The following is a 22,275-nucleotide window of genomic DNA, read 5'->3' on the forward strand; positions in this document are numbered from 1 at the left end:
AACCTCCTCTTTGGCTCTAGTTCTGCCCTTTATTTTATACACAACTGTCATATTTAATATTTTGAAACATGTTCCAGTCTGTCATGGAATGAATTGTGTCCCACCCCCCCCATTTGTATGTTGAAACCCTAATACTGAATATCTCTGAATGTGAGTGTATTAGGGAGTACCCTTGCAGAGATAATCAAGTCAATTGTGAGTCATTAGAGTGAGCCTTAATCCAATATGATAGGTGTCCTTATAAAAAAGGAATTGAAACACAGAAATGTACAGAGAAAAGACCATACTAAGACACAGAAAGATGATCTACAAGCCAAATAGAGACCTCAGAGGAAACCAACCCTGCCAGCAGCTTGGTCTCAGAATTCTTCCTCCATCCAGCTACCACTCACAGGGCAAGGCTCTACCCCAGTGAGAATATTGGATTCCTAAATGTTTTTACACGAGTTCACTTGGAGGGCAGTGGTTCTACTCTGAGAGAAGCAAACCAACATGACAAGTTACCACTCTATCCAGTGCCCAGAGTGTGGCTGAGATATTTTGCTCAGAGCAGGAGATGTTACTCAAGAACAGAGCTGCAAATTTCTCATCAAAGGATCTAATTTTACTTAAAACACGTGTGGGGAAGTTCAAGCCTAAGAGCACTCTCAAAAACCATGGCTCCTCTTAATTAAGAGCAATAAAGCTAAACCACAGGTGAGTTGCTTTACCAGAGAGAATCAGGCAAAAGGCATTGAATAAGATCCTGCCTGGGGTCAGAACAAAGCTTTAAAGACTGGCCCCCAAACCACCCCTGTCTGAAATTAATTGGAACAGACTGTAGAGCAATTTGTGCCTCAGGCATAATAAAAAATAATAGAACAACTGGTCAGCAATTATTGGGGCCTAACAACTGGGTGTAATACCCAATGAAGCACATAGCGTAAACGAGAGATGAGTGGAAGAGAAGGTCAAAGGGAACCGTGCTACAACTGTCATCCCAGGTGGTGGGTGCACACTAAGCCTGCACATTCTGAGAAGCAACACCAAAGTCTTCACACTGTAGGGGGAAGGAGACTTCACCAAAATAGTCAAGCCAAATCACTAACCAACCAACCAAACAAAAACCACAAAGTGAGACCTGAAGAGGGGGTGAGGGAAATCGTTACCCACAGCTGCTACAGTGCATTTCCTAAAATGTCTGGTTTTCAGCAGCAACAACAAAAATATGAGATAGGCAAAGGAACAGGAAAGCATGACCTATATGCTGGGGAAAAAAGGAGGCAAGAGAAATGGACCATGGGAGATTTCAGACAGCACAAAGGCTTCCAGGCTGCCATTATAAATGCATCCAATGAACTAAGGGAGGATACAATTCATGTAAGGGAAGATATGATGACTCTCATTAGAAAGATAATCAGTAAAGAGATAAACATTACCCAAAAAAGTATCAAATGGAAATTTTGGAGTTGAAAATACAACAACTAAAGTGAAAAATCACTAGATGGGCTCAACAGTAGATATGAACAGAAGAATGAGAGAATTTGAAGAGATCAATACAGATCAATGTAATCTGGAAAAAAAAAAGAATAAAAATGAATGAAAAACCCCAGAGAAATGTGGGACACCATTAACTACAGCAACATATGTGTAATGGGAGTACTAGAAGGAGAGAGCAAGAGGAGCATAAAAAATATTTGAAATTACAGCTGAAAGCCCCAAATTTGCTCAAAACATTAACCTACACCTCCAAGTAATTAAAAAAAAAAAAAAAAAAAAACTCCAAGCAGGATACAGTCTAGAGAAAGATCTACACTAAGACCTATCATGGTAGGTAAAAATACTGAAAGCCAAAAACAAAGAAACTGGAAAGCAACCCTTAAGGAGAAAAGGAGTCAAAGGCCTCCCACAAGCTAGTGGCTGGGGAGCGCCTCTCCCTCTGCTGGGGTCTGGCTTCCTCCCACCTTCCCTGAGTCCCTCAGATTACATCCCTCTTCCAGAGCTAACAAAGCAGCAACTACTTCACCTTTTATAATTCATTCCACGTGTAGTCAGAGTTGGCCACATAGTCTGTGAGGCCTAGTTAAAAAATTAGCAGACCCTGTTCTAAATTTATTAAGAGGGCACCTGGGTGGCTCAGTTGGTTGGGCGTCTGCCTTCGGCTCAAGTCATGATCCCAGGGTCCTGGGATCGAGCCCCGCATTGGGCTCCTTGCTCAGTAGGGAGGCTGCTTCTCCCTCTCCTTCTACCTGCTGCTCCCCCTGCTTGTGCTCCCTGTCAAATAAATACATAAAATATTTAAAATAAATAAATAAATGTATTAAGGAATTCAAGATGATGGTAGCAAAGCATTAGTATCAAGCTCAGGAACTTCCGGGCCCTGAGCTCTGAATGGCACAAGTCCATGCTCTCGAAGCCAGCCCTGCCTAGTTGCGCACTCAAAGTCTTTCTTACTAGATCTTATGAATCATGCAGGCTGGGTACACAGGTGGTCTCTCCCTGGCTCACCACTAAGTCCTTTAGTCTTTCCCAGCAGTCAGGAGGCACTCCGTGAGTCTGTCAGCATACAGAAGTTCCCTAACTCAGCTTATTTGTTTTGCTTGGATATAAAAACATAGGTAATAATTACTGCACTGTATGGTAACTATTACCATTTATAAAAGCTTCTTTCACTGTGTTTTATTTACCATGTTGGCCTTTTCAGAAAAGTATAGACTGCTTCTGACTGATTATTATACATTTACCTTGCAGTTCTTAAATAACTTCATGTGTATAGACCTACCGATCAGAATATGCCATTTTTCTGAGTTGACCTAGTAGGTATGCATGTTTTCGGTTTCATTGCACATTTACTTAAAAAGTATCCCACTGTATTAACCACGGTTAGCTTTGCTTTTAAGTACTCACACATTTCTAGACTTCCAAACTTTTTGGTGAAAAATTACGTTAGCTTTGGATTCCATTTACAAAGCTCACACTTCAGAAGTCTCCAGCTTCTCCATTATGTGTACAGTGGGTTACGACAGGTGTGAACAGGTAGATGGTAGGGAGTAGATATAGGTTGGGTCTTTGGAAATCTACCCAACTTCTCTGTGTCTATTTCATTCCTAATGAAATAGGGCTATTACACTTGCCTCACAAATTGTATTGAAGATAATTATAGGCGTCTTACATAGGCACCTAGGAGGGTCGCTAACACTTGGATATGCAATGGCTGTCACCTGTCCATCCGTCTCATGTGGCAAGGCGATGCTTGGGTCTGCGTGGGTTACTACGATCTCTTTCTTGATCTTCCCAAGCTTCCATTGCTAAGTAAGAATCGCTGGATGCTTCACGATTCTTAAAATTCTTCTGATTCAAGCGTGTTAATAATTAGCATGTCTCATTAATCACATCCCTGCAGATCAATGGAGATTAAGTTCCTACTAGTTCCACGTTGCAAAAGCGTGCCTTCTGAAAAGATGGAGTTGCAAAATTCTCAGAGTGAAATGCAACTTTTCAATGCATATGTCAACCACACATTTTCAAATATAGAATCTCATTATACTTTTAAAAAAGTATTTAATCCCAGGGGCCCCTGAGTGGTATGGTTAAGCGTCCAATCCTTTGGTTTTGGCTCAGGTCCTGATCTCAGGGTCATGAGATCGAGTCCTTTGTTGGGCTCTGAACTCAGCAAGGCGTCTGCTTGAGTTTCTCTCTCCTTCTCCCTCCACACCTCTCCATGCGCATGCTCTCTCTCTAGAAGAGATGGATAAATCTTTTAAAAATAAATAAAATTTAAAAAAGTATTTAATCCCATGACTCACTTAGTGATCTTCAGTTTAATGAAGTTAGCAGGCTAATACCTGTCTAATGAAGCATCAGTGATCTTCACTAATGTATTTTTCCTTATTAAATACAAAATAAACCACTACAAACTATAGTCACCATCATCAGATGAAAGCCATGGAACAAGTAGACTAGCTATAAAAAGAAGTTTATTAAAAAAATAGACAACATATGTAAACATCTTTTTCAGTCACAAGGCTTCATAATACAGCATAACAGGCTCAGGCCTTAAGTTTCTGCAGTGGGAGCACCTTCAATGTTGACTAATGGTAATCAGCTTAATTTCTCTTTCGACGAGCTAGCACGTCTACATGAAAATAAATAGCCGGATTCTGCTAAACATCCTAGCACACATAGAAAATCACAAATATACAACAGATCTCAGCAAAAAACAACAATTTGCTGGAATGCGAGCTTGAATCCTGGTATTGCAACTATCTTTTTAATGTAGTTTCATTTCTAAATTCATCATAATGTTCAGTGGACTGAAACAGAGCTACATGGGAGCAGGAACAGGGCAGAGGGAGAAGACAGATGAACACCCACCGCTACCCTCCACCCCTACTCACACACACACACACACACACACACACACACACACACACACAATGTTTTGGCAGAAGCGAAACTGAGTTTCTATACTTCTTTTATGTGCTATTTTAGGCATGTATTTCCTTTACTTTTAGCAGGAAATACATGCCCCCAAATGACTGAACATAGAATGAAGCAGCCAGCCATAGTTTCAAATGTGATACACTTTTGAGGAAATCAGATTTTGATTTCGTACTTGAACAATCTCCCGAAAGTGAAGCCGAATCCTAGAACAGACTGTACTACGACATAACAAAGGGAAGTACCTGAGATTTTGCTGCAAGAATTTTAAACCCAGGATTGTTTTCCTTGGGGTAGAATGCACTCATGTTGATAGAATCCTTTCAGTGCTCTGTTCACCATCTGCGGGGGCGTACCTGCCAAGTCACTGGATGTGTCGAGTGGCCAAAGAGTATCGTTTTCTTGTTTCTGGTACAGGTGGGCGTTTTATCACAGCTGATTTAAATTGCCGACATTTCAGTTATTCGGGAAACCTTAACCAAGGTAGAGTTTTAAATGAAATGTCAAGTGATGTTTGCAATTTAGTTTTTCCTTGTACATCAAATGTTAAGTGTTTATTGTCATCCAAAATAACCACATTTTAGTGGCAGAAGGGAAGCATAATGGAACTTGACAAAAGAGTTCAGACAAATTTACAAGCTCCTGGACAGCATTTCTGTAGCTTAATAACTCAGTAGTCTATTTGTATCATAGAGGTATGATTTTATAAAATAACTCATAAAATCATTTCAAATCATTTCAAATCCTGATCTGCTACCTCAAATCCATTTAAAATCCTGTATCTGAAAATAATCCATATTTGTCATTTCCACCATGTCAGCTTATCTTAGCAGATGTCTAACATTTTTCCACAATTTACTGAAGCATGAAGATAACTACAAAACACTTGAATTCTAACAGTGTCACTGTTTCTTGATTTGGCAGTGTTTCTCTCTAATGGTATTTGGGTTTATCAGAATAATCACACATTTATATAGAGAAAAATAAAATGGAATGACATGAATGTTTACAATGAATACCTATGTCACTTAATTTTTTAAAAACCTACTACAAAATGAAAAAGATTTTTAGTCTGGAGACTGAGTAAGTGGCTCCTGACGAAACAAGAACCATTTCTATAGGAAGAACCTACCGATTAGCCTTGCTCATGGGGACATAATGTGGTCTTAGCCAAATGCCCATGACTGACTGACTGACCTTTTAAAGATCCGTTTGGGGGGACACCTGGATGGCTCAGTTGGTTAAGCGTCTGCCTTTGGCTCAGGTCATGATCCCAGGGTCCGGGGATAGAGCCCCACATCGGGCTTCTTGGTCATCCCGCTTCTCCCTTTCCCTCTCCCTCTGCCTGCTGCTCCCCCTGCTTGTGCTCTTTCTCTCTGACAAATAAATAAATAAAATTTAAAAAAATCCATTTTGGGGTTCTGATAGATAACATGTTTAGAAGTTACATTCAGTAAAACATTTACAAGTACATTCAGTAAAATTTCCTCAGAGAGAAATAGGCATAATCCATGTGACGCCTCAACATATCCATGCATCATAAGCCCACTGCTCAGTTCAGGGGGTGTCACTGGGGCTCACCATCTATTCTAGTCTTCAATTTTTTCAAAATACATACCTTTACTGACTAATATCACATTATTCTTGGATTTTTTGCGCAAATAACAAAAGAAACAAACAAAAAAAGAAAAAAGAAGGAAGGAAGGAAGGAGGGAAGGAAGGAAAAAAGAGAAGGAAGGAAAGGCAAAGGGGGAGAAAACAAAAGGAGGGACAAACATGGCGCACCTCATTCTGATTTGGGTTTTGGGGGATGCTGGTGAGAACCAATGGAACTTTACAACTACGCTTCAGGTAACTGTATCCAGCATAGCTTTACGCTGCTGCACGTTTCTTGTTTCACACTCATTTACACTTGTTTTGCACATTCCAAGTTACTACATAAGATTCCAGTAGCCAAAAAACAATAGACCGCTAACAGCAATCACATACATTTTTTTCGGGAAGGTTGACATCCATTACTACTTCAGTAACATGGCCACAGCTTTCGAAAACACAGCAGCATTTAACAGTTCAAATTGTTTTCATTTGTTCACCTTAAAAACAAAACGAAACACAGAAATGCTTGAACAACGTAAGGCACTTAAGACAGAAACTCCTTCTCCAGCTGCCGCACGGACGGTCCGCTGGCTCTGCTCGTCATCCTGCCCAAAGGCACTGGGCCGTCCCTGCTCTGGCCTTGGGCGTTGGCATCCAGGAGGGAAGGCACGTGGGGTGTAGTCCTGTCCTCGGCCCCCCTGGGGGGACAAGCAGTGGGGGGAGTTGGACCCGGCCCGACAGAGAGCACCTGTGCCTGCCTGGCGGGCTGTGACTCTGAGCGGCTCCTGAAGGTTGGCAGGCGAGGTGGGGGCACCAGGGCGCCGGCTCTTTGTTTTTCCGGTGGGGCCTCCCTGGGCGGGGAGCACCGGGGCGTTCCCAGAGTCCACTCCAGGGGCAGGTCCGAGGCTCCGGGGTCTGAGCTGAGAGCTGCGCCTGCAGCAGCTGCTGGAGAAAGCAAAGATGGTGCGTGGTTAGATCGCGACTTCCAAGCCAGCCAACATGCAGACCCGTAACTAGGAGGACCGGTCAATTACGGGGTCACCTTCAAGGGAGCGTCAACAAAACACCCTCAGCACACACCTTTCCAAACTATTGGGACACTGTGTGTGTGTGTGTGCGTATGAAGAAGTAACTGCAAGGTTGGAAGGGGTGTTTCTGCCCGGGGAAAATTGCAACCATGAACGCGGCTCATCACCTCCACAGCACTTTGGGCCGACGATCACTAGGGCTGTCTTAGAAACAGGGGAAGTTTCACGATGGATTACACTAAAGGTTTTAAAAGTTTTTTTTTGTTTTTTTTTTTTAAGTGATGGGCAACATGATGAAACTTCACTTTCAAATTATGACCTGAAAAAAATGGATGGCAGCAAGAAAGCAGTTAGATTTTAGATTTTATATGTCGCCCCTTCTCTTTCTTGTCCCAAAGTCCAGACTCCTCACCACTCTAGCACATAATCACTGGCTTCTAAGTAAGAGAAAAAAAAATGGTTTCTCATGGGATTGCTGACCTAGGATTTCTCCTGTGCAGTCCTCAATTACTAATAGCTACTGCCTTACAAGAGAGGAATACATTTATCTAAAGACAATGGACAATAAACTGAAAAAAAAAATCACTTCTGGGCAGGGTTTTGGAAGAGCAGAGAAAAAGCAATAGAATGGGAACAGTTTCAGTTTCAATCACACTGGACAACTAGCCATACTGCACAACTCTGTACAATCTAAAAGGCATTTTCGTACACACGACCTTGCTTAATACTCATAACATATATTTGTAATTAATATACAAAAGAAATAATAGTCAGGCCCCGCACAGCATGTTTGGCTCTTCCCCCTGCTAAAATTTAGCCTGACGGTAAGCTGAGCAGTGATGCTGGGGGTAGCAGAGGACAGCTTATCACAGGGGAGGCTGGGCGGCCAGTTTGAACTCCAGCTCTCCCAGCAATCGGTGGTTCAGATGTGGGCAAATCACCTGTCCTCTCTCCTGTGAGGGGCTTGGGGCAGTTATTCCCCACCTGCCCGTTCTGTTTCAGTTTGCTAGCATATACTGACACTGTTGAGATCAATTATGCCTTTCTCAGAATTCAAAGAATAGAGTCAAATAAAAAAGCAGGGTAAAATTCAAGGAGCCGTATTAACTGTGCAAACAAGCTTGTTCAATGTGACCACTTGGAAAGATACAAGCAGGTATCCATGCAACTTTACGTTCTAATCTCTGTGGTGGGGATTTGTACTTGGACCCAACTAACGCAACCTACTTGGGGTCTGACAAGCATTTCCCTCGGACAGGGTTCGTCTGTGATGTGATGCTCGTTCTTTTGAAGAAGCAGAATAAGGCACATTCCCGCACGTCCGCTCTAGGAAAGGAGGAGATGGGTTTTTCCATTGACTGCAATCAGTCTCGAGTCTTGGTGTGGAGGTCGGCTCGCGACTACGTCCTCCAATGGCCGCGCAAAAGCCTGGAGTGGGCATCTCGGGGTCCGAAGCGACGTATGGGCTGCCCTCGGACAGCTCTGTGCTGTCCGTCTGCAGCAAGCACTTGGTGGAAAGAGAGGGCCCGGACAGAAGGCTCATGGCGCCTGGTGGAGGGAGTAAGGGTGGGCTGCTGGCCCTCTCGCCCGTAGACGGTGGCCTTGTGGAAGGACTGGCCCCGCCTCGGGACTTGGGAGCCCACTGGAAGATCCCCTCACGTTTCTTCCTTTCTTCTTTGGGCAATAGTCCTCCGGCAGCCTGTGCTTGATGAAGCTCTCTGATATCCAGCCCCAGAGCGACTGATGCCAGCAGCACGGTGCAGCCGTACAGGGCAGACTCCGTCTTCTTCCTCTGGGGGGACCTGCTCCGACTACTTGTAGGGGTCACCTGAGGAGGGCTTGCAGCAGGGCTCGAAGAGGGGCCCTCCTCCCAGCTTCCAGGCTCTACTGGATCCTCTCTCTGGCCATCTTTCCAAAGAGGTAGATCAACGTAGGCTTGGCTAGGAGATTTTATTTGCTTTGGTTTTCTGTGTTCTGGTCCATCGGAGGAAAGTTTTGGCTCTTCAGAAGCACCTAAACAAAGATATAAATTGTACCTGTTAAGTACGATTTGAAGGAAAAATAATTCAAACTGTACCATAAAATAAGGCTAAAATCTAATAAACATTCTAAGTCAAAGCACACAGAGTCCTTTTCAGTTCAGCAAACCGTTCGTCCAGGAGGACCTGAAGGAAAGGGAGCCTGGGGCACAGAACTCACGGTCCCCTGCAGAGGATGCAGCGAGCACATCATCCGCTGTTCCCTGTCCTTCAGGAAATGAAGGACATTCCTCACCGGCACGGGCAATACAGTTATTATCGGAAAAAGTCAGCAAGTTACAGAACGCATACACCCACATGCAGGCCCTGTAACGTGTCAGACAACACATGCCCTTTGCCTCCTCTCAGCATGTCGGGCCCAGTTATCTGTAGCACACCTGCGTGTACAAGAACCAACAGGCCCCAGATCAGTGGTTCTCAGAGTGTGCCTCCTGGCCCAGAGCTCCGGCATCCCCTGGAAACTTGCAGAAATGTGAATTCCTGACCCACTCCAGACTATGGAGTCAGAAATTCTACCGCTGAAGCCCAGGGGTCTGTGTTTTAATAACCTTTACTCAAGTTTGGGAGCCACTGGACTAGAAGATGATTCTCCAAAGAGGGCCCAAAGGGTAACGCATTAGATCAGCTAAAGAACAAGCAGTCATTGTTATCACAGACGTGCTCAGCAGTGAGTGAACAAAAACAACAAATGGCTTAATCCATGTTCCAAGCAATCACAACAGAGCCTCCCATGACTTCCCCAGTATTATGTTTTATAATACCTGAGTGTGATCTAGAATCCAGATAAGCCAAGACACCAGCTTTGCCCCCAACGAGCTGGAGGTGCTTTTCCCAGCATCCCCGTCCTTTGGGGTGCCCTCTCCTTCCTCTGCCTGGCCTCCTCCCACGCTCTCACACTGACCCCAAGCTTCCTTTCCCCCCAGAAAGCCCTCTGTCAAAGTACCCCCTGATGCCAACAGAGCCGAAGGCGGCCCATCCCCCCACATGCAATCTTAGTTTTCTCCGAAGCTCCCTAACCCTTGCATCTTTCGGTGTTTGTACTTTGAGATCACAGTCCAGATGTGCACGCCGGCAGATGGTAGGCTTCTGACCACCTGTTTGCATATTTAAATTTGGAAGGATCTCCCCTGCATAGTACTCTCATCACGTAGGCACGAAATGCATTTGGGTGAAATGAATATGCATCACACATGTGCCCAGCACATGTAACGGGCAACTAATTATCAACTCATCATTTAAAAAACAAGAGTGGGGGGGCGCCCGGGTGGCTCAGTTGGTTAAGCGGCTGCCTTTGGCTCGGGTCATGATTCCAGGGTCCTGGGATCGAGCCCCGCATTGGGCTCCCTGCTCAGCGGAGAGCCTGCTTCTCTCTCTTCCCCTCTCCCTGCCGCTCTGCTTACTTGTGCTCTCTCTCTAGCTCTCTGTCAAGTAAACAAATAAAAAAAAATTAAAAACAAAAACAAAAACAAGAGTGGGGGGAATGCTATCGACAAGTGAAATTCATTGACTTAAAAGTACATTGAGCCTGGGCTGCCTGCGTGGCTCAGTGGGTTAAGCCTCTGCCTTTAGCTCAGGTCATGATCTCCGGGTCCTAGGATTGAGTCCCACATCAGGCTCTCTGCTAGGCAGGGAGCCTGTTCCTCCTCTCTCTCTCTACTTGTGATCTCTCTCTATAAAATAAAAAAAAAAAAAAAAGTACATTGAGCCTTTCCTAATGTGTGTTCATGGGTACCTTTACTGGTCAGTAAAGCAGACTCTTCCCCCTGAAGTGGGCATGAAGTTATGGTGGTCCATTGTAACCTTCCCTTTTGATTACTGATGACCAGCATCTGTAGCCCTCAAACCAAGGTAAATATCTACATAACATCAAAATGTGTCCTTTGAGGATTCATGTAGGCATCTGGACAGGTGGTGAGTGTCCGCTGGGTTCCAGGCACTGCGAGTGGTAAACAAAAGTGATAAAACCCTTGACATTCCAGTTTGGGAGTGAAACAGAACACACACATTAAGGGCGTCAATGTAGGCAAGTAAGGATTTCCGGTAAGAGCTATGAGTAAGTAAGACTGGGTCATGAGACACAGGGATGGGGTGTGATGCTGCTTCAGTGAACGGTCAGGAAAAGCTCTCAGGAGATCCGGGGCTGAGACACAACTGCTTAGGAGGACAGGACCACACAGACAGGCGGTGGGAGGGGCCACACAGGAGGGACACACGACTGTGTCATTCCCATTAACTCATCAAGAGAACTTCCGGAGTTCACTTAATGGAGCTTGAGCAGAGCCAAATATATCCTAGTATTTCCTCCAACTGTCCTGTGGAGGACCTACTAATGGGTCAGAACATTCTAAAACAAATAAATAAATAAAAGAATTGAGGGGGAAAAGAGGGAGGACTTCTCCGATTAATCTCCCTGTTTAGTTACAAATAATGAAAAATATACTCTAGGTTGAACAGTTTTATTACAATTAGCTGTTCTTCCTTGGTCTTCAAACCATATTTGACAATAAATTGCAACATGTAATAAGAGGGGAACCTCTCAACCTTCCGAGGCAAGAGTCAGAATGTCATCGGGAACACGACAACAGGAAGCCCTGAGCACCCATCCTGCGTGTGCCCACATATACTTGTGCACGTCCTCGTGACAATGCGAAAGAGAAGTGAACATGGGTAGTGACTGACGGGATGCTTGTTGAATTAAGCACGGCCCTGATGACGAATTCAAGAAGTGGACACCATGTTCTGCGAAAACATCTTTAATCTGGCCACCGTGTCCAAGAGTGGTTTTAAATCATCAAGTTTAAAGACCAATTTTCTTTTCTCTGGTGATGACCATCCTTGAGGTTTTACTTTTTCTTTTTTTTTTTTTTTTTAAGATTTTATTTATTTATTTGAGAGAGAGATCACAAGTAGGCAGAGAGGCAGGGAGGCAGGCAGAGAGGTGGTGGGGGAAGCAGGCTCCCCGCTGAGCAGAGAGCCCGATGTGAGGCTCGATCCCAGGACCCTGAGATCATGACCTGAGCTGAAGGCAGAGGCTTAACCCACTGAGCCACCCAGATGCCCCTCCTTGAGGTTTTTCAACACCATCTCTCTTCAGCCTTTTAATATCTGAATACTGAATAGGATACCAAGTATTGAAAATAATTATAATTCCTCTAAATTAAAGAGTTTCCAAGGTAATCCTCTCTAAGTGGTGGTTTTCCACAGAAACCTGCTTGACAAGATTTTGTCCTGTTAAGCAGTGGCAATGCAGCCGAAGCCCACCCCTAGATCTCAGGAGAATTCCAGGATGTCCACATTCTCATAGTTGCTATCTCCTATACTACATTAATTCTACAGAATTAATTATGAGACTAATTTTTCTGGTAGAGAATAGGAGTTACAAATTCCCAAGGAGTAATGTGGAGCCTAATTACTATCCGTCAGGACAGGACAGCAAGTAAGTTTTGAGCCTAAGTAAAGGTACACGCAGGAGAACTTCTTGCTAACCTTCCCTGTGCTACTTGAAAGACCACATGAAACTTTCAAAGCACAGCGTCTACAACACTCAGATGCTACGTCGAACTCGAACAGATTCTATTTGCTGAAGCAGATTTACCTGGCTGGTCCACAAATAATGAAGCCAATGGCGTGGTTTTCGGATTCTTTATTAAGAGAGCTGACCAAGGACTGTTGCCGTCTGAGAGAGGTCTTATTCTAAAAGAGAAAGACGTTTATTTCGATAGAACCACGTGGCACACAGACTGGGTTTTGACAGATACATGCCGACGGCACTTTTGAGTCGCAGAGGGACCACATTTGCACCGTTCTGAAGGGCTGACAAAGCACAAACAGAACGTGGAAACGAGACAGGAAATAGATCAAAGTGTTTTAACTGCCTCACTACGTGGTAACATAATTTAGTAGGACAAACTCATCCTAGAAATGAAATTAACATTCGGGTATCTCTGCACTCTCCCAGTCGTGGTCTAGAAGTGAAGTCTGGCCGATGCGGAATTCTAGAAGGCACCGCTACCTGTCACGGTCTACGCTGATGGGCCGCTGGGTGTCACATGCTTACCTTTCTTTGCTGTCACTTCTTTCTTTCATTTGAATTGAGTTGGGTCCCCAGGTACAACCTTTTTTCCTGAAGTTCTTTTTCACATCCTCAAATTCTTCTTGTCGGCTGACCGTGTTCCTTCCCCAGGTTTTATTGCTTTCGTCTGAAGTCACTAGGGAGAGAGCATCACGCATTAACCGATTACCAAAAAAACCTGAAGTCAGACCGATCCAATCAGTGATACAGCTCCCTCACGCGAGGAACGCCGAAAGCGAAGAAACGGGAAGGTGTGGAAGGGACTTCTCCCGCCCTACCGATGGCAAGCGGCTTCCTCTCATCATTAAAGTAGCCAAAAAGTGGAATGAGTTAAAAGAAAAGACAAACTGAGCCTAAGGAACAAAAGCCAGTTTCTAGGTTGCGGTTTAATCCAAGTTTTTGTTAGTTATCACGAGTTTCCCGCAGCCATCGCTACAGTCGCTTTTTCAAACCTCCAGCTGTTGAACGGTTGCCCTGCCCGCCCCCTCCCTTGCTTTTTCTCCCGGCCTCACAGGGAGGTCCGCATCCACATTTAGTGTCTGTGTTTTGCTGACACACCCCAGGCTATCCTTCTAGCTTTGAAGCGCACTTGCCCTTACTGCCTGCAAGGGATTCAGGCATCCCTGGGGACAGTTGCTATCCCAGGCTCCTGTTGCTATAGACTTTGACAACCAGTCCCGGGAGTAGATGGCCCAAAGCCCAGTGCAAAACATCATGACATATCTACAGAGGGGAGCACTCCATGGCCACAGGGAATGAGGCTCAGATATGGAGGATGTCAAGTGTCTATGTTACAGATTGCACAGACCCATTTTAGGAAATATACGTGTTTATGCACATGTGTGTATAAACACAGGCATCAAGCTCTTATTCAAGTGTTGACCTTTGAGGGAGACGTCTGCTTACGGAAAGACGGAAATTTCACTTCTTTATAATCATTTTTTTTAGAATTGCCTGCATTGTGGGTGATGCTTGATTTGTGTGTTTCGGTATTTCCACATTTTAAAATAGACGTATCCCTGTGCAGGGAGGTGTCTGTGTGTCTGCATGTGTATGTGTGTGTGTGCGACAATCCTAAGTCGTTTGAACTTATTAAGGGCGTCAGCGCAGAATCAGAGGGGACTGGCGGGCAGTCTGCAGGTGTGTGGGGGCCCCGGGCTGGAGCAGACTGGCTCTGCTGAGCTGTGGCACCGCCAAACCGGACCCGCTCACACCGGCACAATCCACCCGCCTGCCGGCCCCTGGGACAGCGACGATCCTAGAGCTTTCTGTTGGCCCTTTAGTAAACATTTACTGTCCTAGCAGGCTGGGAAGGGCATGGAGAAGAGTCCATGCTCTTGGAGACTCTTTGATTGCAGTGTCACAGCTGCAGAGCTACTGAGCTGGGTCGAAGTGCACAACCTCTCTGCCTTGTTGTGGGATCACGTAAGAAGCTACTTCTTGAGGTCGTTTTGAGAATTACATGGATGAACAGATGGGAACTGCTCACAATGGAGCGGGGCAGGGCATGCGCTCTGGGTGGCGAGATCTCTGCCCGCACGGAGCTTCTGGGTTACTCCTTCTGCCTCCACCAAAGCATCACAGACTAGTCATCCCAGCGCTGAGCTAGCAAAACTTTCTTGGTTTTTGTCTGTTATGCGAATTGGTAAGTAGGACTGGGTCGGAGGAGGGAGGGTTGCTGACATCTTCAGGTTGTATCAATCCTCTTCTTGGAAAAATACGAGCTCTACCTCTACTCCAGATTATGACACTCGGTTACTGGGAAGCACGCCACAGCCGTAAACAGCGGCAGGCTACTGGAAGGGCACAACGCTACCTGGTGGGCTCCTCCGCCCTTGGATTCTATCTGACAACGTGGGAAAGGTGGGTTCTACTCTTGCTCTGAGACACACCCTGAAACCGGAATTCTCAGAAGAGGAGTAAATCTTTTTCTTATTCCCAAAGAGAAGGACACCCTGCATATGGTGTCATGTTAGAGAGAGCCAGAGGACATAGAGTAAGAAAAACTACGAAGCAAATATTTTGTGCCAATATCAGATGTTTTTGGCAGACCGTGCTTCTTTCCATGATGGTGACATACTCATATTTTTACCTAAAGTCAAGCTTATATTGTATTTTGATTTTGGTATTTACTCCAGGAGTCTTTAAACAAATTGGGGGTAATCGCTTTTGTTCAATCTCACTGAAACGATTCTCACGTCTCTCAGTAAATATAATTATTGCCTCCTTCAGTTTCAGAGGTTTGGGAGGTGTTGTTCCTTTCTTTTCTTTTTTTTTCTTTTCTTCTCACAATGCTTTCATAATAAATTTTTCTAAGTTTACGCACATTGCCCCGTCTTCGACCTGGAGGAAATGTGCAGACCCAGCTACCACCCGCAGCGGCAGGAAGCCCGTTCCTCCGAATCAGACGCGTCTACTGATCGACCCAAGAGGCAAAATCCTCAGGACGAAGGCTCGCTCACGCGACGAAGGCGGCCGCGGGAGAGCCGCAGGCCGTACCAGGTTCATGGGAAGAGCGATGGTAAACACGATGATCAAAACAACTACCGGCGCACACGGGGCTCTTACCACATGTACACGCCTGACCCTGGTCAACTACTGTGTCCCCGGTTCACAGAAATAGAATCTGAAGCAGGACGAGCTTAAGAAAGTCTGAAATCGTAGCGTAGTAGGGCCAGAGCTGGGATTTGTCCCAGGCAGCGTGGCTCCAGACTATGCCCTCAACGGTCATGCTCTCCTGAAGCCTCGAAGCAGGATATCCATGCCAGCTAGGGACCAGAGGGGACAGACACGTAGACAAGAGGGGCTGCTGGGAATACCTGGGGTCACAAACAAGAGGATGATGGTTCGGGACATAGAATGGGAACAAACAGTTGTGCGCACAGAGCTGGGCCTGTTTGGCAGATCTGCCTCCAGACGCTTTCATCTGTCATTTTGAGAACCAATGCTGAGTGCCCTGTTGTTTGGGGAAAGTGGGGATGTTCCCCGAGCTGGCTTTGCGGCAGCCCCGCCAGGTGAGAACCTACGTGACATCCCTGAAGTATTCAGTTTAAGTAGTACAAGTCTTGGGCCTCGCCGGGCTTATGCAGGTATGACTTCCCCACTTACGCGAGGTTGTAGCCACTACGCAGCGGTGTGGAGACGGGGACTCTCTGTTGTGGTGGGACTGGGCAACGGCACAGCCACTCCGGGAGGCATTTTGGTGTGTCTGCTAGAGCCAAACACGCTCACCGCACGAATCAGCGATCACACTCCTTGGTATTCACCCACAGGAGTTGAACAACTACATCCACTCAAAACCCGTGCATGACTTTCTAGCACCTTTATTCGTAACTGTCAGAGTTAAAAGCTGGAAACGAGGGGCACCTGGGTGGCTCAGTGGGTTAAGCCGCTGCCTTCGGCTCAGGTCATGATCTCAGGGTCCTGGGATCGAGCCCCGCATCGGGCTCTCTGCTCAGCAGGGAGCCTGCTTCCTCCCTCTCTCTGCCTGCCTCTCTGCCTACTTGTGATCTCTGTCAAATAAGTAAGTAAAATCTTTAAAAAAAAAAAAAAAGCTGGAAACGACGAAGATGGTTTTCTGCAGGTGAGCGGGCGACAGCGAGCTGAGCTCTGCCCGCACAGCGGCAGGCCGCTCCCCGACAGCAACGGACAGAAAAGAGCTATGGGCCACGAAAAGGCGTGGAAGACACGTCCATGTGCGCTGCTGAGTGAGAGGAACCAGTCTGGAAAGGCTTCCTGCCGAAAGACTCCCACAGTGTGATGTTCTAAAAAAGGCAAAACTGCGGCGAGGGGAAGGATCAGAGGCTGCTGAGCACAGAGGGCGGAGGGGTGAATGGGCGGAGAACAGAGGATTTTTAGGGCCGTGAAAACACTCCCTGTGATACCAGAGTGGTGCACACATGTCATGCATTTGTCCAAGCCCAGGATGCACAGCACCGAGAGGGAACTCCAGGGCACACGACGGATTTGGGGTGACGAGGATGTTCCCTGATCGTGACAAAGCATCCACTGCAGTCATAGAGGGGGCCTGGGTGTGGGAGGGGGCACCAGGGAAATCTCTGCACCTTCCTCTCAGTTTTGCTGTGAACCTAAAATTGCTCTGAAAGTCAAGTTTGAAAAAAAAAAAAGGAATATGAAAACATGGAAGAGAAGAGAGAAACAGCAGCGTAAAGACAGAGGGATCATGACTTCCCATTCCCTTGTCCGTTCTACAGGCTACGAGGTAAGACCTGCCATCCTTTTTGTCCTTTCATTAAGCTCCTACTCAGTCTAAGGAAAGGCCGAGTATGGCTTTGTTAGAAACGCTACCTCAGAAAGACATGTTACTTATGATAAAATGATGGTCCCTTAAACTGATTCAGGTTATTAAACATTTATTCAGATCACGTCTCTTTAACTATGAGGAGACTAACATACTGGGATCCTGGGAACTTCAAAAAAAAATCTCTCTGCCGGTGCCAATGTTTTCATTACAAAACAAACAAACAAACAAACAAACAAAGCAAAAACCAACCAACAAAAAAAGAAATTGATTATAGGCCTGATCAGGGAAAATACTGTTTTGGATTTTTTTTTTCTCCAAATAAGTATAGTGAGTAGCAAAACATTAAGTTTGGTGAAGAAAGGAGAAGCAGCAAGTCAATTATTTAATACAGTAACATGGGCTGATCACCACATTACTTACATATACATATAAAACACACTCTTGTTTTGCTTTGCCTACTTTTTGGACTCACTTTTGATAAAAGTCAATAGTTTTATTTAATTCCACTAAACGTTGATTTAAGGTCTAACTGAAAACTCTCACATTGCAAAGGTGCCAGGCAAATTAGCTACATGCCTTTTTTTCCCCCACCAGTCTGAACACTCTCTCTAAAATCAAAATACTACATAGTATTTTAAAGTATTATGTTGCCCAGCATAGATCAAATGAAACATAGATCTCAAGAGCAATTTTTTTTCCAAACAAGGAAAGAAATGGAAAAATCTTGAATTCCTGATTTCATTTTTCAAAATATCCATAAATATGCTACTGATATAATTAGGTTATGCTAATTTTGCATACAAGTGTTTATCAAAGTGTCTCAAGATATGGTACTCCCCGTTCTACTCTGTGGCCTGGGCAGATCACCAATTGCATAGAATCTAAAAACCATTATTGTGAAAATAAGTCTGCATAGCAAAGGAATCTATCAATAAAATGAAAAGGCAGTCTATGGAGTGGAAGAAAATATTTGCAAATCACATATCTGATAAGGGGTTAATATCCAAAATGTATAAAGAACTCATACATCTCACTAACAAAAAGCAAATAATCCAACTAAAAATGGGCAGAAGAGCTGAATTTTTCCGAAGAAGACATCCAGATGGTCAATAGACACAGGAAAAAATGCTCAACATCACTCATCATGAAAATGCAAGTCAAAACCACAGTGAGGTATCACCTCACACCTGTTAGACTGGCTAGTATCAAAAAGACAAGAAATAGTAAGTGTTAATGAGGGTGTGGAGAAACGGGACCCTTGTGCACTGTTGGTGGGAATGTCAACTCCTGCAGCCACTGGGAAAATGATATGGGGGTGCCTCAAAAAATTAAAAAAGAACTACCAAATTGTGACCAAGATGGTTATGTAGGGTATACTGACTTTGTTCCTCCTCACAAGAACATCAAACAACTATTTGAGAATAAGATACCACTGAGAGGATCCTAGAACACAGGGGCGAGGCTATAGCACTCCCCTTACACCCCAGAGACCAGGACAGACCACATCATAAGGCTAAGGGAAGCAGCTACACATGGAGTGCACTGCCCCCCCTCCCCGGCCCAGTGCAGCACCACAAAGACAGGTCTCCCCTGACCCTCCAGTTCTTCCAGTGGACAAAGAGAAACCGGGGGGAGAGTACACCCCCATCATCGTGGGTCACTTTTGCAGGAGCCGTACTCTGATCCTGCACCAGGGGGAATATGGGGGATCACTCCCAAACTCATTCTCTAAAGCAATCAATACCCTGTTACCAAAACCAGAAAAGCACATTACTAGAAAAGAAAACTATGGGCCAATATCCCTAATGAGCATAGATGTAAAAATTCTGAATAAAACACTAGCAAACAAAATTCAGCAGCACATTAAAAGGATCATTCACTATGATCAAGTGGGCTTTACCCCTGGGATGCAAGGATGGTTCAACATATACAAATTAATCAATGTGATACATCACATTAATAGAATGAAAGAAAAGAATCATATGGTCATCTCAATAGATACACACACACACACACACACACACACACTTACTTGACAGAATTCAATATCCATTCATGTTAAAAACCCTTGACAAATTAGGCACAGAAGGAATATCTCTCAACAAAATAAAGACCATGTATGATGAGCCCACAGCTAACATCATCTATATGGTGAAAAGTTGAAACTTTTCCTCTAAGATCAGGAACAAGAGTGCCCACACTCACCACTCCTATTCAACAGGGAAATGAAAGATCTCTGTTCTGAAAACTGTAAGATAGTGATGAAAGGAATCAGAGAAGACACAAATAAATGGAAATGTATCCTGTGTTCAGGGATTGGAAGAAATGATACTGCTAAAATGTCAATACTACCCAAAGCTACCTATAGATTCAATGCAATCCTATCAAGATTCCAATGGCCCTTTTTACAGGAGTAGAAAATCCCTTCCTAAAATTTATATGGAATCCCAAAAGACCACAAATAGCCAAAGAAATCTTGAGAAAAAACAAAGCAAGAGATATCATACTCCCTGATTTTAAGCAGTGGTATAAGTAATCAAAACAGTGTGGTACTGGCATAAAAACAGACAAATAGACCAACAGAACAGAACAGAGAGCCCAGAAGTAAACTCCACCGTTTATGCTCAACTAATATTTGACAAGAGTGCCAAGAATATGCAATGGAGGAAAGACTCTTCAATATTCACATGTAAAAGAATGAAATTCAGCCCATATATTATAACCACTCATAAAAATTGATTCAAAATAGATTAAAGACTTAAATGTAAGACCTTAAACCATGAAACTCCTAGAATATAAGAATAAATATTTTTGACATGGGTCTTGGCCAATGATTTTTTTGGTTATCAAACCAAAAGCACAAGCAACAAAATAAAAAATAAGTGGACTACATCAAACTAAAAAGTGTCTATACAGCAAAAGAAACCATCAACAAAGTGGAAAGACCTATGGAATGGGAAAAAATATTTGTGAACTATATACCCGGTAAGGGGCTAATAACCAATATATAAAAAAACACAGAACTCAATAGCCCAAAAAAATCAAGTAACCTTATTAAAAAATAGGCAAAGTTCTTGAACAGACATTTCTCCAAAGAAGACATATGAATGGCCAACAGGCACATGAGAGATGCTCAACATCACTAGTAATTAGGAAAATGCAAATCAAAACCACAATGAGATATCACCTTGTACCTTTTAGAATGGCCACCCTCAAGAAGACATGACATAACAAATACTGGAAGGGATGTGGAGAAAAGGGAACCCTTGTGGACTGCTGGTGTGACAGCAAGTTGGTGCAGCCACTATGGAAAACAGTATGGAGAAGCCTCAAAAATGGAAAATAGAACTACCATATGATCTAGCAATTCCACTTCTAGGGATATACCCAAAGGAAATGGAAATACTAACTTGAAAAGATATCCATACCTCCTTGTTCATAGCAGCTTTATGAACAATAGCCTAAACATGGAAACAACCCAAGTGTCCATCAATGGATGAATGTATATATACACAATGGAATGCTGCTCAACCATTAGAAAGAATGAGAGCTTGCCATTTCCAACAACATGGATGACCCAGAGGACATTAGTCTAAATGAAATAAATCAGACAGAAAAAGACAAATACTATATGATCTCACTTACACATGGAATCTAAAAAAAAAAAAAAAAGAAAGAAAAGAAAACTGACAGAAAAAGAGATCACACTTAAAACCAGAGGTGTAAGGTAGAGAGGAAGGGAGAATCGGAGGAAGGTGGTCAAAAGGTATAAGATAAATTATAGTTATAAGATAAATAAGTACTGGGAATATAATGTGTGGGATGACTATGGCCAACACTGCTGTATGTTATAAAGAAAAGTTAAGAGAGTAAATCCAAATAGTTCGCATCACAAAGAGAAAAAACATTTTACCTTTTTCTTTTTTTCTTTCTTTTCTTTTTATCATATCTATATGAGAAGATGGACATTAGCTGAACCTATTGAGGTAATCAATTCACAGTATACATAAATCAAATGATCACGCTTAAATGTATACAGTGATGCATGTTAATTATTCCTCAATAAAACTGGAAAAAAATATAACTACCATACGATCCAGCAATTCCACTTCTGGGTACTTGAAGAAAACAAAAATACTAAGTCGAAAATATATACACACCCTCAAACTCAGGGCAGCATTATTTAGACTAGCCAAGACATGAAAACAACCTTAGTGTCCATCAACAGATGAATGGATAAAGAAAATGTGGTATATCTATACAATGGAATATTATTCAGCCAGAAAAAAAAAAAAACAATGAAATCTTGCCATTTGCAACAACACGGATGGACCTCATGCTAAGGGAAGTAAGTCAGACAGACAAATATTATATAATCTTGTTTATATGTGGAATCAAATTTTTTAAAAAAGACCTTATACATACAAAGAATAAATTGGTGGCCGCCAAAGGCAGAGGGTAGACGAAATGCGTGAAGGTGGTCAAAAGGAACAAACCGCTGGGTATAAAATAACTAAGTCACGGGGACAGAATGTAGAGTGTGGTGACTATAGTTAGGAACACTGTATTGCATATCTGAAAGTTGCCAAGAGAGTCAATCTTTAAAGTTCTCATAATAAGAAAAGTAGATTTTGTAACTATGCATGGTGACATGTTAACTAGACTTACTGTGGTGATCATTTTGCAATACATTTGACCCTTGAACAACATGGGTTTGAAATGTGTGGGTCCACTTTTATGTGGACTTTTTTCAATAAGTACAATATAGTCTAGTAAATGTATTTTCTCTTCCTTAAGATTTTCTTAATATTTTCTTTTCTCTGGCTTACTTTATTATGAGAATACGGTATATAATAC

General features: G+C 43.7%; 1 protein-coding gene across 1 annotated transcript in view; it reads right to left on the bottom strand.

Moving 5' to 3' along the window:
• Positions 1 to 6,559: 6,559 nt before the first annotated feature.
• Positions 6,560 to 22,275, bottom strand: part of LOC111160520 (mitogen-activated protein kinase kinase kinase 21) — a 53,558-nt gene continuing 37,842 nt past the window's right edge. The window contains exons 7-10 of the mRNA XM_022523677.1: positions 13,140 to 13,290; positions 12,678 to 12,775; positions 8,271 to 9,056; positions 6,560 to 6,957 (exon numbers count right to left, since the gene is read on the bottom strand). Coding sequence (XP_022379385.1) covers positions 6,560 to 6,957; positions 8,271 to 9,056; positions 12,678 to 12,775; positions 13,140 to 13,290 — 1,433 coding nt within the window. The remainder of the gene's footprint in view (positions 6,958 to 8,270; positions 9,057 to 12,677; positions 12,776 to 13,139; positions 13,291 to 22,275) is intronic.

The sequence above is a fragment of the Enhydra lutris genome, unplaced genomic scaffold, assembly GCF_002288905.1.
Source record: "Enhydra lutris kenyoni isolate GAN:26980312 unplaced genomic scaffold, ASM228890v2 scaffoldscaffold76, whole genome shotgun sequence".
In the NCBI taxonomy this organism is placed as follows: Eukaryota; Metazoa; Chordata; class Mammalia; order Carnivora; family Mustelidae; genus Enhydra; species Enhydra lutris.